The 14287-nt window shown below is 40.6% G+C and overlaps 2 protein-coding genes across 6 annotated transcripts; both read left to right on the top strand.

Annotated features, from left to right (window-relative positions):
- The first annotated feature begins 1459 nt into the window (after positions 1 to 1459).
- LOC116259048 (serine/threonine-protein kinase Nek1-like) lies at positions 1460 to 11716 on the top strand. 5 transcript variants are annotated; one of them, XR_007572319.1, is made up of 16 exons: positions 2923 to 3268; positions 3958 to 4092; positions 4203 to 4269; positions 5028 to 5093; positions 5754 to 5800; positions 5901 to 5946; positions 6033 to 6113; positions 6226 to 6268; positions 6367 to 6416; positions 6739 to 6820; positions 6916 to 6965; positions 7737 to 7810; positions 9122 to 9173; positions 9698 to 10240; positions 10403 to 11302; positions 11405 to 11716. XR_007572319.1 is itself a non-coding variant. In XM_031636660.2 (15 exons), the coding sequence occupies exons 2-15, from the start codon at positions 4007 to 4009 to the stop codon at positions 11168 to 11170; spliced, it is 2055 nt and encodes a 684-aa protein (XP_031492520.1). In that variant the 5' UTR covers positions 1460 to 1738; positions 3958 to 4006; the 3' UTR covers positions 11171 to 11716. The 5 variants fall into 5 exon arrangements, 4 of the variants coding, with proteins under 4 accessions (XP_031492520.1, XP_031492538.1, XP_031492529.1 ...); XM_031636660.2 differs by lacking the exon at positions 2923 to 3268 and adding an exon at positions 1460 to 1738 and having other exon boundaries at positions 10403 to 11716; XM_031636678.2 differs by lacking the exon at positions 2923 to 3268 and adding an exon at positions 1903 to 2388 and having other exon boundaries at positions 10403 to 11716.
- Positions 11172 to 14278, top strand: LOC116259151 (uncharacterized). Its single transcript, XM_031636811.2, has 4 exons — positions 11172 to 11302; positions 12566 to 12866; positions 13136 to 13504; positions 13573 to 14278. Exons 1-4 carry the CDS (start codon positions 11172 to 11174, stop codon positions 14275 to 14277), a joined length of 1506 nt encoding a protein of 501 aa, XP_031492671.1. The 3' UTR covers position 14278.
- Positions 14279 to 14287: the final 9 nt, after the last annotated feature.

The following is a 14287-nucleotide window of genomic DNA, read 5'->3' as shown; positions in this document are numbered from 1 at the left end:
TTTCTAGTAGCATGCGCGTTCTTGTCTATAGGGAAATAGGGCGAGGGCGATTTGGGTAAACCTGGTGTCGTTCTCTTGGGGCTCGTGACCGTGCGGACCAACCATCAAAGCGGAGGTCGATCCGGTCGGCACTTGGACCGGCAAAAAACCACACCGCGTCAGGCGCCACGCACCTCACTCACTCCTTTGGGCAAAAAAGGAAAATGACATCGTGATCACGTTCAGGTCAAGCCAGTCCGTCCTTTTCACCAAGTGAGCAGAGTCTTCTGTTCTGGTGAAAAAATTCACAGGACACACTCCGCTTTGCTCGAGTCAAACGAGGTCCCCATTTGTACCCGATACGACTCGATACATTTAACCCAACCAAATCCGAGACACTTTCCGGTCCACCATAGTACCGATTAGCCTGCTCTTTTAAATATTGTACTTTCCTTTATATCATAAATGATGAAAAGACTTTTGGGGGGGATTTTGGTTAGAGGGACCCTAATATTCCTTCCCATGGTTGGCGCAATCAATAAGTTGCGCGAAAAAAGAAAATTTTAATGCAATATTAATGAAATGCATTATGCCTAAATAGTCTTCAACTTTTATAGCTCATGATTTAGAACATGCTACTATATGAATCTTAAACCCGTGACTTTGAGGTTGATCTGAAATAGTTTTTTACTATATAAAATTATAACCAAAATGTTGTCAGTCTGCGCATTGGGCTTTCACATGGTGCTTGAAGTTTGGACTTGCTAGGCAAAGAAAACAACAAAAAAGAGCCAGGAAAGCATGGCAGCCAGTCTTCCTGTATAGAACAAAATGATTTCCTTATTGGTTCTCAAACTTAATGTCTTCACAAAGGGCATATTCACAAAGCCTGAATAATGGATTGAAGATGCAACATTCTCTTGCTAAGAAAAGAGTGAGGCATTTAATGAAGGTGGTGTTTGATTGCTTACAACATTCTCTTACAAAAAGTATTTCATTTTTATGGGATATTGTATTCCAAGAAATGAAACACTTCTAATTCGTTAATTAGAGGTTGTTTAGCATTAGAAACAATATGCACTTGTTCCATGAATTTACCATAAATTTGAGAGAGATTAACGTCTCGCTTTTCTGTATCGGTTAACATTGAGTGGCCGATACGAATGTACCGCGGGCCGGAGAACGAACTGAGAACAGTGGCACCAACGGTGTAATGCTGAACAGTGGAGAAAATAACAGACGACAGAACATGTTTCCCCCCAAGTCTCCGAATCCGAGATCCTAAAAAACCGATGAGTACGTGAAGATCAAGCCGGCGTTGTCGTACTGGCACGTGCACAGAATCAGTGGGAGGGGCCGTCGATGGACTTCAGGCTTCAAACATTGCTTCCATGTGGCACCAAGACTTGATTTCCAAGTGAACGCCTGAATATATTTCTCATTTCATTAAGACCACGATCGCAGATGAAGTTAAAGTTAAAGCCTGGGGAGAGAGAAAGAACAGGCGGGGGAAGAGGGAAGGAAAAGATGAAAAGTGAGAGCGATAAAAAAGAAAGCGAAAGGAGACGACAGTTTGAAGTTTGAACGCTCGCTTTGCTTCTCGTGCTTTGCCGCTCCTTCCCCCGGGAAGAATGGAAGAAGACGAGCGGGAGAAGATCGGCCGTCTTCTCTCTGCATTTCGTTCTGCGCAAGTGGAGGATGCGTAAATTTTCGTCGCCGAACGGAGACATTCCTGGTTCCATCGGATCCGAGGGCGCAGGTACGTCCTCTCCTGGTCACCGTTTGGATGTTTGCGGCGAGATCGCGATCTCGTGATCCTTTCGTTTCTTTTTCTCGTCGTTTTTCTGTCTTCGTTTTTTTGCACCGTTCCGTGATCTACGTGCGTTTTTTTTTTCCCTCTCGGTTTCTTCTTCGCGTACTTTGATCTCTTTCTGAGTCGTCCTCGCGTTTCGGGGAAAGAGGCGGCGTCTTGCTTGTGTTGTTGCTTCTTCTTGCTTCTTGCTCGGGTTCTTCTGCATTTTCTCTTCCGTTTCTAGTTTGACGGAAGTAGTTGAAGCTTAATGCGTCTACTTTTTCATTTACTTTTTGTGTTACTTGTGTCTTTTTATTTTTCTCTTAATTTTGATGAAATGAGTATTATTTTTCTTGGGATTGTGTTGTGATTTTTTTTTCTTCTATTTTCCTGTTTTTGATGGAACGACAGATTTATCTCGTTCTTCTTGATTTATTGCTCCATTTATTTGTCTTTTGCTAAAATAAGGAAAATCTTATTCTTGATTTACTCTCTCTCTCTCTCTCTCTCTCTCTCTCTCTCTCTCTCTCTCTCTCTCTCTCTTCATTTCAGCAATGTGATGATCCTTTTTTCTTTTAATTTCTCTTGGATTCCTTGAAAGGAGGAGAAATCTCGTCGTAAATTTTCTTCTTCCTTCCTCGTTACTTTGTTCCGCTGGTTGCTCGAACAACGACGCACTATCGTTTTTCTTGCATTTATTTCCCTTGTTTTTGCATTTCTTTGTCCCTGCGCTGCGAGCTAAAACCTTTCTTTTAGGTCGATTTACTCCTTATTTTATGGCATTTTCTCGTCGTTTTGCTCTTCTTTTTCGTTTTTTATAGCTCTCTCCCCCTCACTCTCGGCCTCAAGCGTCAGACACTCCCGTTCGCACATTCGGAGGGCGACGAATGAAGGATTTATCTGCATTCTGTATCTTCGCCGCTTATCTCGAGAGAAGTTTGCGCTTGCTGCAAGCTGAAGCTTAATGCTTTCCTTTTCTGCCTTTTCCTGGATATTATTCCGCCAACCACCAAACTTGCGCCTCTCTCTCTGTCTGTCTGTCTCTCTCTCTCTCTCTCTGTCTCTCAGGAAAATGCTGGAAAAGGTGGATGGTAGCTATGAAGACGGTAAACCAGTTTCCCATCGCGTTCATTAGACGTTCTTTAATCTGCTTCTTTTTGCGTCGCCATCAGCATTTGGTGGATGTTATTTCTCCTTTAGGTTACGATAGGTGTTTCTCTTTATTTTTCCATTTTTAATTTTCATTCTTGATCAACGTCATGAAATCCGCCTCATCTCTGTTGAGATAATTATGATGCGTGAGATTGTCTGGACAATGTACTTTTAGACGGTTTTCAGACGACAAGTGTCCAGTGACGAAAGTACAGCAGGAACCTTAATGGCTTGTGAAATTTGTGAATAGATGGCTTTTGTATTATCATTGTCTTTGTGTATGTTTAAAGGGGAAGGAGAGAAAGTTAGAGACTTGGAGGCTTCCTATACTTATTTCCGCAAAGTGTATGCTTCGTTTTTCACTTTCAGTTCTTATAGAGGAAATGAAGATAGTAGTTTTCGTGGTTTAGAGGTTGCCTGCCGTTTCCCTTTGTGGTTTTGTGCTTGCAAGTTTCGCGGGTTGGGTCTTTCTCCTGTTTTCTTTCGCTCTTGGTTTTCACCAGCTTAAGAATGTCACCTTGGTTTATTCTTCTGTTTGGCGTTCCTGTTCTCGAGCTGAACATATTCATTGATCTAGGGCCAGGCCCTTTTCCTTCTTCTGATCTTGTTCCTTGGCGATTATTTCCTTCTTTTTTTTTTCCCATTCCTTTTCCGAACATGACCGAAACCAATTCCTGCCTTCGTACAAGGACGGTCTTGTAGCTTCTCATTTTGAATTCCTTTTTTTCCTCTTAAAGTTCTCTAGTTTTCAGGTTGTGTCTGACTAGTGAAAAGTTCTTGTATTTGTCTAGTGAATGTGAATACGCTGTTCACTAATATGAGGGCATTTGGAATGGTGCATCCATGATTCTTGAATCTGACTGCCTGTGATTGATTTTTCACCAACACTGTACTCTTGATTTTGTTTCCGTTCTGTATCTTTTTCCCTTTCTGCATTCTTGAGAGTGGATAGTTACTTTGTTAGGTGGCATACTTAGACATTACATTTTTTTTTTATTTAAGTTTGAACTGTCCTCATGGTTCTCCTTTGGCAGGGTTCAACTGTTTGAAGTTTGCAGGACTTCCTATTTCTTGAAGAAGAAAATGGATGAGTATGAGGTGTTGGAGCAGATTGGTAAAGGTGCCTTCGGTTCTGCCCTTCTTGTGAGGCATAAGCAAGAAAAAAAGAAGTAAGAACTTGAAATTACCTCTGTTAATATTTTTATTTCTTCTTCCCCATCCTTGATTTAGAGACTGTTAAAACTTCTCGTAATTTTCTTCTGTTTCTTAATTTCTATAGGTATGTATTGAAGAAAATCCGTCTTGCTCGTCAGACAGATCGCTGCCGGAGATCTGCACATCAAGAAGTGGGTGCTTGTTTCAACAAGACTATTCTATGGATCATTTATGTCTGGAAAGTTGATCTTTCACTTGGTGTTGCATGGGATTATTTTGGAAGAAGAAAAATTAAGAAAACAGAACAACATTTTTGCTATCAGCCACTATTTCTAGCTCAATGAACTTGACTTGGATATCCTTGTGAAATAGTTGATATAATTTTTTGGTGTTGATGCCTTGAATGTTGTCCTGTTGTCCACGAAAATTTTCAGGGGTTATTCAATATAGAAGATGTGTTTGTTTCCTTTTTGTTTTTCATCGGAAATTTGGGATATTAAGGCCTTGCACTCTGCACTTTGCATTTTTAGTACTTGGGTCTTGAATGATTTGTATAGCAGAATCTGGCTAGTCATTATCTGAAACCAACAAGAATCTTCAGTTTCTATCGCCCAATAATCTTAAGGCTGGAAATTATAGAAAAGAGACGTGTTTGCACTTTGCACAAACATTGGTGTGATTAACCTGTCCTGATGGTTTGCTCATGTTGAGATGTTGACTTTTTTATGTTGTCAACTTCCATATATTGGTCCAATGGTCTAGAAATTTTCTTTGGAACTAAATCAGCTTATGATCTAAAAAATTTTAATGAAATAGCAGCTTCGTTCTGAAGCATTTAGGGCATTTCCTCACCCATAAGGTATCAGAATCCAGCAGCAAAATAAACTGGACTTTTGTATGTTTTTATTATAAGAAATAGCGGTTTATTCTCCATGGTTGGTCTTTGTAGATGGAGCTTATTTCAAGAGTCCGGAATCCATATATTGTGGAATATAAAGATTCTTGGGTAGAAAAGGTCAGTATTAATTCAGAATCTATTATTCATTTGCTACTGTTTTATTTAATTTTTGCTCCTATATTGAGAATCAAATTATCAATACCTAATTTCCACAAAAATGCACATGTGATAGTTTATTACTGTAGCTTGTTCTGTACTTCTTTTGTAATAGGAATTTTCTTTGCTAGAAGCTGTCTCAACTAGCATAAGAGCTAAATTTATGAACTTTTATGCTTCTCAAATGCGACATAATTCATTGATAGCCATGACATGTCTTCATTATTAGCTTGGCAATGTTGTAAAAGAGTAGTTCTGCATACTGCCATGAAAGGTTGGAAAGTAATATTTCTGCACACATGGAGTCAAGTGTTAGAAAATAATAGTTATGACTGGAATTGACAATAATAATGGAGGGAGAAAATGCCAAGTTGGCATGCTACCTCATCCTTTTCTGCTTGTTTTACATCTGAATGGAAGAAATGAATTTCCTTGCCATCTTAAACATTTTCTTCTTTCAGTGATCAAACAAATGTGGCTGAACGAAACATTTTCATCCTGCCTTTTAGAGCTTTTATTTGACTTGAAATAACCAATGCTATCTACATGCATGGTGAAAATTTTAAACCAGATACTGGTAACTGAGTTCAATTGATGCCTTGGTGCTTCCTTCTTCTTCAGGGTTGCTATGTATGCATCATCATAGGATACTGCGAGGGTGGAGACATGTATGTTATTTCTTGCTGCCATATGTGTTCCTATTTCCGCTAGAATGGGGCTTTTGATGGCTTATGTCTTGTGTTTAATCTGCTTCTTTTACTTATGTAGGGCACAGGCCATTAAGAAGGCAAATGGAGTTCTTTTTCCAGAAGAGGTATGTCTCATATCAACTATGACATTCATATGGTGTAATTCAATCAAATTTAGTATGCACATGATACATTGATTGATCATAAACAGAGACTTTGCAAATGGCTCACTCAACTGCTTATGGCACTGGACTACTTGCACTCTAATCACATACTTCATCGTGATGTGAAGGTACTGAATTTTCCTGAACATCTTCTGAAGTTTCCCTTAACACTGTAGTGATTGTTATTTTATACATTAGTGCTCTGAAGTTATTACTTATAGTGTTGTATAATTGCTTCAGTGCTCAAATATATTTTTAACAAAGGATCGAGACATTCGGCTAGGTAATTCCTTCTAATCATTGGCAAATACTGCTAGTCTAGTCATTGCAGAGACATGGGTGTAAATGCTTGGATTCATCTGTTACATGATTTTTGTGTAGGTGATTTTGGGCTTGCTAAAATATTGACTTCTGATGGCCTTGCCAATTCTGTAAGTGTCCTCATCTGGATAAAATTTCTTAGCTATGCTCTTGAAACGTTTCTGCAGTGTCAGTTGAAACTTCATTTTTGCCAAACCCTCTGTCTGCCATCAGGAGTAGTTCGTCCAATTTTCATGTAATGCAATACCTTTTCAAAGCACTACAAGGATTCTACTTTTTGAAGTGTAATAAAAGTTAAAAAGTGTTTTACTCTTCTTTTCTTTGTTTTCAAGTACCGACCTCATTTGGTTGTATCGAACAATTATGTGTTTCCTCCTTGATACTTGTCTGGTATTTGCTTTCTTCGTTTATATTTATACTTAATTCTCTTAGGTTGTTGGGACTCCCAGCTATATGTGCCCAGAGCTTCTTGCTGATATTCCATATGGTACCAAGTCTGATATCTGGTCGCTGGGTATGTTTTGACTTGTTAATTATCTGCATCATTGTCTTTACTTAATGTCTATGCCATTTACTGATACAAGCACCTGCCATTGAAAATGCTTCCAGGATGCTGCATATATGAGATGACTGCTCACAAGCCTGCATTTAAAGCATTTGTAAGTTTACATCATTTCAGTGCCTAAATTTGGATCATTATTCCTGATTTATCTCTGACCTTGAAATAAATTTTCTGCAATGTTCATTGTCAGCTGAAGAAACTTTTCTAGATAAACATTTAAGTCATGAACTAGTTTCTCGAATGCAGCCCAAAATTGCGCATGAAATTTCTTTAAGTTTGGAAAGAATATTATTTTATTTGCTCCACACCTGGTCCTATATTCATGCAAGGATATTGTACTTTGCTTCTGAATGGTGGTTTCTATACATTCTTAATGAGTTATCATGCTATTTGTGTGGAAATGTGTCCTAGGCAATGCTGAAGCCTGCTTCTGATGATTATAGCATCATCATCCTATTGATGTGAAAAATGACAGTCTTACCCAAGGTTGTCATCTGGTGCCTCTAGATTAATTTCAGAGTATTTTGTGGCTGTAAGGATGACGGCTGTTTTATCAATGTTTATTCTGTAATGCACTACAATGCCTAAAGTTTCTATCAAATTTAAAGTAGATGAATTGAATTTTTACCGGAGAAGTTTGAAAAAAATACTATTTTATTTGCTCCACACATATTTTATCATTCTTGTCATGACATTGGCTGGCCTTGCTTGAGTTCATTAATCATAGGGTTTGTTTCTTATACTGCTTTCTTATTTTTCTGCACCCATCTGTTATCCACTTTGCATATATATATATATATATATATATATATGGCATATAATTGCAGCTTTCCTCATGAACAATTTGAATTTCCATGATTGTCTGCAGGATATGCAATCATTGATCAATAAGATAAACAAGTCTATTGTTGCTCCTCTTCCAACCAAGTATTCTGGTGCATTGTAAGTTTCTTGCCTCTAACTTGGACTTGTGTTTTTGCTAAACTCCACAAGAATGTTACAGATGTGAAAGGGTGGAAGGTGCAATTTTGTTTCTTGAGATGCTTCATAAAAATAGGCACGGTGGTGAAAATAAATTAGACCTTAATATGTATGGAGTCTATGGACCTATAAAAGTATTTTGCTTGCAGTGGAATACATGTATGAATATGAAGCACTGTTACAAATTGCGTTTTTTCGAAAAACAACATTACGTTAAGAAAGAGAAAAATGGCAAAATTGTGAACATGTTTTTCTGAAAAAAATGTGAAAACAAGTTTAGCACAATTTTTTTCACGTTTTTTGGGGAATCCTTTACTCCTTCTCATTTTTAATGTTAATATCATCATGGATTAAATTTTAAATTTAAATTAAAGTATTCATAATCATTTTTATCATCAAAGACCTTTTCAGCTCTTTCCCCGTTCACTTTCTTTTGTTTGGTTGGATATTGTTTCTCATTTCCGATCCTCTCCACATCTTGATAGGTAATTATCGACAGACTGGAAATTAAAATATAGCTATTTAACTATTTACATTGTGGAAAATTTATGAAATATAAATTGTTTAACTTAGTAATATCTTATTATGGAAAAAATGTGGGTTAAATTGCAAAAAGCACTTGAATAATCACATTTAAGCAGTCCGGTTTTTATTCGTGCTAGTGGTTTGGGATCTACCAATTTCTCATATATATATATATAGTCTTACGCCTATTTTTTAGCATAAGAGCTGAGGGGTACGACGGCAGGGGAAATCGCCGTGAACTTCATTCACGGACGCCTCCCCACTGCAAAAAAAGAAATTGCAACGGAGGGCAGCGCGTCCTCCCTTTTTAGGAAGGGGGAGGCCATCCAGGACCACCGGCGACGCCCCGCCAGACCGTCCTCGGCAGCGTCGGGGTGGCGACGGCCTCCCCTCCACCACTGCGACGACACGTGGCGATGCATCGCCCGAGTGGGGAGGAGAGGCCGCAAAGCGCGGGGAAGGCATGGGGCCCGACCCGAGCCTTCCATTGATTTTTTTGTTTTTGTTTTTGTTTTTTTTTTAACTTTAACGATTGCGTGTTGTGAAAATCGGACGCTCCATATGGACGCTCCAATTGGATACTGTGTTCGATACCCATCATTTGTACAGTGCCGATGCAACATAGCTTCAGATATTTGATATCTCCAACTAATTTGGATGTACTTGTCTTTGAAAATTATATTGAAAGTTGTTGGTTATGCTTCCCCTCCCATTCGTGATTCTGACATTCTCTCCATAAATGTTCAGTAGGGGACTCGTGAAAAGCATGCTGAGGAAAAGCCCAGAGCATCGACCAAGTGTACGTATAGAATGCCATTCCTGGGATTTTACTTTTTCATATGTGATGTTCCCCCATGCGGCCATGCCCGTTCATTGGAGTAGGTATTGAGTCAAAAAATGTTGTTGTTGACAGTCAAGCTGGATAGGCCCATCGGTTTTGAACCTCAGACCAAGTTATAAAAACAATGCAACTATTTGACACAAATTTGGCGGATCTTCTTGACACAAATTTGCCATTTTTTACCTGCAAAAGGGAAGAGAAAACAAAGCCCAATTTTGGCCAGTTTCAGGATACATGTTGACATTTACAAAGAACGTTATCCAAATAACTTGTTCAGATCATTCTTTTGACGGACTCGCAGATGATGCATGACCACCATATCCAGAGATGTACCACGTCTTCATAAAAGAATTATGGTTAATTGGCTTGCCTTGTCCCTTGCTTATTTCTGAATGGGCCAAATAAGTCGGGTTTCTCAAGTCCCAATCCTTGTATCGAAGCTTTAGATTTTGATTTTGACCAACACTAATTTGGCTTATCAGGCTGCAGATCTTTTGAAGCATCCAGTTCTCCAGCCTTACGCCCTCAAGATCCATCTCAAATCCATACAGATGCGTGGTTCTCTTCCATTCCACCTGCATGGATATGGTGGTATTATTGATGATGTTGACTATAACCATAACCCAGAAAGACGTTCTTGTGTGGATTGTGTCGATAACTTCAGATTCTCTGAGGTAGAGGACAAATGTATTCCAGCAAACCCTGAAGAGAATAGACGGTCATTCTGCGACGAGAAAATATTGAGAGCTTGTGATCCTTACGACGATCAAGACTTAAAGTTTGGGAGGAGAGCATACAGTAGTCCCATCTTTCTGAAGCATGAACTGAGCGAGGTATCTGATGCCTGTTGCCATGCTGAAGACACCACCATCAGAAAGCCTCAACGTTTGAAGGGCTCGCGTGTTACAGCATCTCCTAGACAAAGTTCCCCCGTTTGCATGCAAACGCCTGCTACAGCTTGCTCAACACCACAGAGAAGATCAACATTGCCAAAGATTCCTAGAACTGGCATAACCCGGGAGTCGGTAAGCTCTTGTATTTCTCACTGTTCATTTTTTTCACACAGAACATGCAAAGACCTCTAGCATCTTGACTCGCCTAAAATGTCCACTGCAATGCTCAACCGTCTGCGGTTTTTCATTTTGCCGTATGAAGTCATCAAAAGTTGCTTTCCTATTTTGCTGCAGCCTTTTACAGGACGAACTCTGGACTACCAATCCAGTAGGCATGGTCGCCGAGCATCATTACCGCTACCCACAAAAGCAAGTGTGCAGACACCTCGTATCCCCAGCGCTGCAACGCCAAGAATCCCGCGCACGTACAGTACTCCGCGAACATCTTCTGCTGATACAGGATCGCCTGTGACCAAAGTTGTTAATAGGCGACAACCGGCCAAGCACACCATCCAGCTTCTGCAGCATGTGGACTCGCCTGATGTCTCCGTCAATGAGCCTCGAATCGACAAGATTGCAGAGTTCCCGTTAGCAGGCAATGGCGAGCCTCTTTTTACCAAGGCTCAGAACAGAAAAAATGTGAAATCGGCTAGCGCTGCCATTCAAGAGTGCCTATCCAACTTGGTTGATCTGTCTTTGACACAGGAAAAACGGACTATAAGGATACATGAAACGCCTGGGAAGTGTGGGTTCAATGAGGTTATGAATGTGATAAGGAGCAACTCGGGTGGCCTGGGATCGGCTGATGGCGTTGGAGAGGATGTCTGCTCTGGCAGGTTGTCCATTGATTCCCAAAACCATCGGTTCAACACCAGGTCGTTTCAGCAGCGGGCAGAGGCTCTGGAAGGGCTGCTAGAGTTCAGCGCGCGGTTGCTGCATCAGGAGAGGTATGAGGAATTGGGAATACTGCTGAAGCCCTTTGGGCCAGGCAAGGTTTCTTCCAGGGAGACGGCTATCTGGCTGACAAAGAGCTTCAAGGGAACATTGAGATTAGATCATTGAGATGCATGCGGTTGAAAATGTCGTTACCACGCTGTTCTTTGGAAATGGAAATGAAAGAAGTTTGCGATTCCAGATCTGCGTGTGCGTGTTAAGGCGGCTTAGAAAGTTCTCCAAATCGACAGCCAAAGCCAGGTGCGCTGTTCAATGGACCTTACAACAGTCCCCACTTCGCGCTAATAATTTTTCAAATCCATTCTTAAAAAACCTGAAACGTGTCTTTCACTTCTTAACCAGAAAAAGTTTGGCAAAAGAAACAAGCCATATTGTCAAATATACGCGTGATTTTAAGATGACTTTGATCGCCAAGTGAAAGACAGTGGCGATGCTGAAAGCTAATGACATACGTGTTTGATTAAGCTGATTGAACTAGCGGCTGGCAGGTGGGCCGCTAGTTCGTTTCTTGGTGGTGTCAGCGGAATGTGAAGTATTTAGCAATTGAATTGTAGTAAACAGTAGTAATCTCACAAACATTTGAGCCATGATTGTAAAATTGCACGTGTATATGTAATAACTGTCATCATCAAAGTTTTCATCTTTGTAATGGTCTGAGAATACCCGGCAACAACTACCGTGCCCGTAATTTGGGCGCACTTTAAATTAGTCCATTAAACATGCCTTGTTGGACTGGTTCACATCGTCAGGTGGTTGAATGGTTGTGAATATTTCTCATCTGATAAATATTTGAGTCCCATCTTCCTATAATTGCAGTGGCATATGCCAAAACCATCTTGATCATAAATTCACATTTATGAAGTTCTGGAAATGCCTGGCATCGGCTATCTTGCCCATAACTTTGGCAGACATCAGCGGGTTTGGCGCAAGCTGCCTGCTGAAGTAATGGCTCAATAATGCTATCAACGTCGGTTAGTGCACTCGGCATTCGCTCGTGTCGGCCCCTTTCAAATATCGGCGGATACGGGGCCTCTATCAGCTATCTCGTTTGATGTTAATAGCAAAATAATATTAAAAAGATAATTTCATTTTTTAAAAATATCAAATATAGTTCAAAAATTGACTGCCACTGAAAAGGACACCACAATCTTTTGGCAGAAGAATTTACAAAAATATATATCTTTGGGGTGAATTTCATTCGGATCGGTTATCTGATTGAACTGCTTGAGAAAAGTTGGATATGTCATGACTCGTCCCATTCATATATTCAGATTATTTTAAAACATGTCTGAATTATTTCAAAACTTGACTGAATAGACGAATAAGAGTTTATGAGTCAACTTATGACCCAGTCATCGGGGATCCAAATCCCAATCAAGAATTTGCCAACCATGGTTTGAGCTACGCCCTTCATGTTATTTTGGCGATATTTTCCCGATTTTTTAGCCGTCCGTGTATATGAACCCAATTTTGAATTGAACCAGGCCATTTCTCTCTCCCCAGGTTCCCACCCATTTCTCTCTCCCCAATGGAAGGCGACGCCGGAATCCTCAACGCCTTCGAGCTCCATTATTCCGATCTGGTTCTCCTATCGTCGTCTTCGTCATCACCATCAACGTCCGTTGCTTCTCAGGAAAGGCTCGATTCCATCTCCAGAACGGTCGTGGAAACCCTAGGACCCGGAGGGCACGGACTGCTGGCGGTAATTGGGGTACCGAACGCCGGTGAGAACTCGCGGAAGCTCCTCTCCTTCGCCCGAAAGCTCGCGCTTGTCGAAGATGATAAACGACGTCGTATCCTCAAGGTGTTTCCCTGTACTGGCTCATTCCTCGGTCTGAAATGTCATTTGAATGGAATTTCTTTGTTTCCTCTTCGCGTTAAATGATGACGATTGAAACGATACTTGATGGTGATCTGCGTTTAGATGAAATGGCGTGTCTTTTCGTTCCGACCATTTTGAAGTAGACATGTTTGAACGCCCAAAACGGACATTGCTAGCCTTACCAAAATATGTCCAGATACTAAATAGGTGGTCCATTTTTTCTGATCTCTGTTGCTTCATTCAATTCTCAGGATCATGGATTGGGGACAGATGTTCCTTTGAAGAGCCCCGATAGAAATGTCTCGGCTTTCGCGATGCAACTCAAGTATTCGAGTTTAAAGTTGAATTCAGAAGGTCTAAACAAGGAAGCGGCTAAGTTCCGCACAGATCATCCTGTTGCTGTTCAAACATCTGATTCGGTTGAGGATGAATTTGACATGCTAGGCGATGCTTTTAAGCAGCTAGGGTTTTGCATGATGCAGCTAGGACTTCTTCTAGCAAAGGTGTGTGATAAGGCATTTGGTGGTAACGAGCTTGAATGTAGCATTTTGGAATCTTGTGCAGCTAAAGGCCGTCTCATTCATTACCATTCTAGCTGGGATAGGCTGATACTGAAGGAGGTCGTGAAGCTGAAGTCGATTAGTAAAGGACCAAGATCGAAGCACTCTTCGTGCCAAAACAAGGCGAGAAAATCAGAAGATATGGTGGGGGAAATGGCGATACTGCAGTTCGGACTGCGCTGAAGGGCGAAAGTACTCGAGTTATTGAAAGTGGTGCTACATCTTGCGAGACACCTGTGCCCAGTTTGTGGCAACAATGGCATTACGATTATGGCATCTTCACAGTGCTAACAACACCGATTTTCTCGTTGCAAAATGAGAAGCTGGTGAAGGAAAGGAATGAAGTCAAGTTAGACGGACATACATCTGAGTGTTATCTTTTGGATGGACATACGTGTTTGCAAATCCTTGATCCTGTAAGCAGGAAAATTCTTTTCGTAAGAGCTCCTCCAGAGAGTTTTATTATTCAGGTTGGAGAAGCAGCTGAAATATTATCTAATGGGAAGCTCTGCTCGACTATTCACTCTGTTTCTAGACCCGTGGAAAGGACAAACTCAAGTAGAGAAACTTTTGTTGTCTTCCTTCAACCGGCTTGGAACAAGACGCTTTCCGTCTCAGGATTGCCTGTTGCAACTTGCACCCGAGAAATTGATTCAGATCATGGTATCGACAAAGTTGATGATGAAGTTAATTCTTTAGCTTATGAGATCCAAATAATGGTTCCACCACTTTCAGCTCGCCTGAAAGAAGGAATGACATTTGCAGACTTTTCGCGTGTAACAACTAAACAATATTATGGTGGCAATGGATTACAATCGAATGTCAAGTCTTAAACTATATCAT

Source organism: Nymphaea colorata, chromosome 1 (genome assembly GCF_008831285.2).
Source record: "Nymphaea colorata isolate Beijing-Zhang1983 chromosome 1, ASM883128v2, whole genome shotgun sequence".
NCBI lineage: Eukaryota > Viridiplantae > Streptophyta > Magnoliopsida > Nymphaeales > Nymphaeaceae > Nymphaea > Nymphaea colorata.
This window is presented reverse-complemented; position numbering and strand designations above follow the sequence as displayed.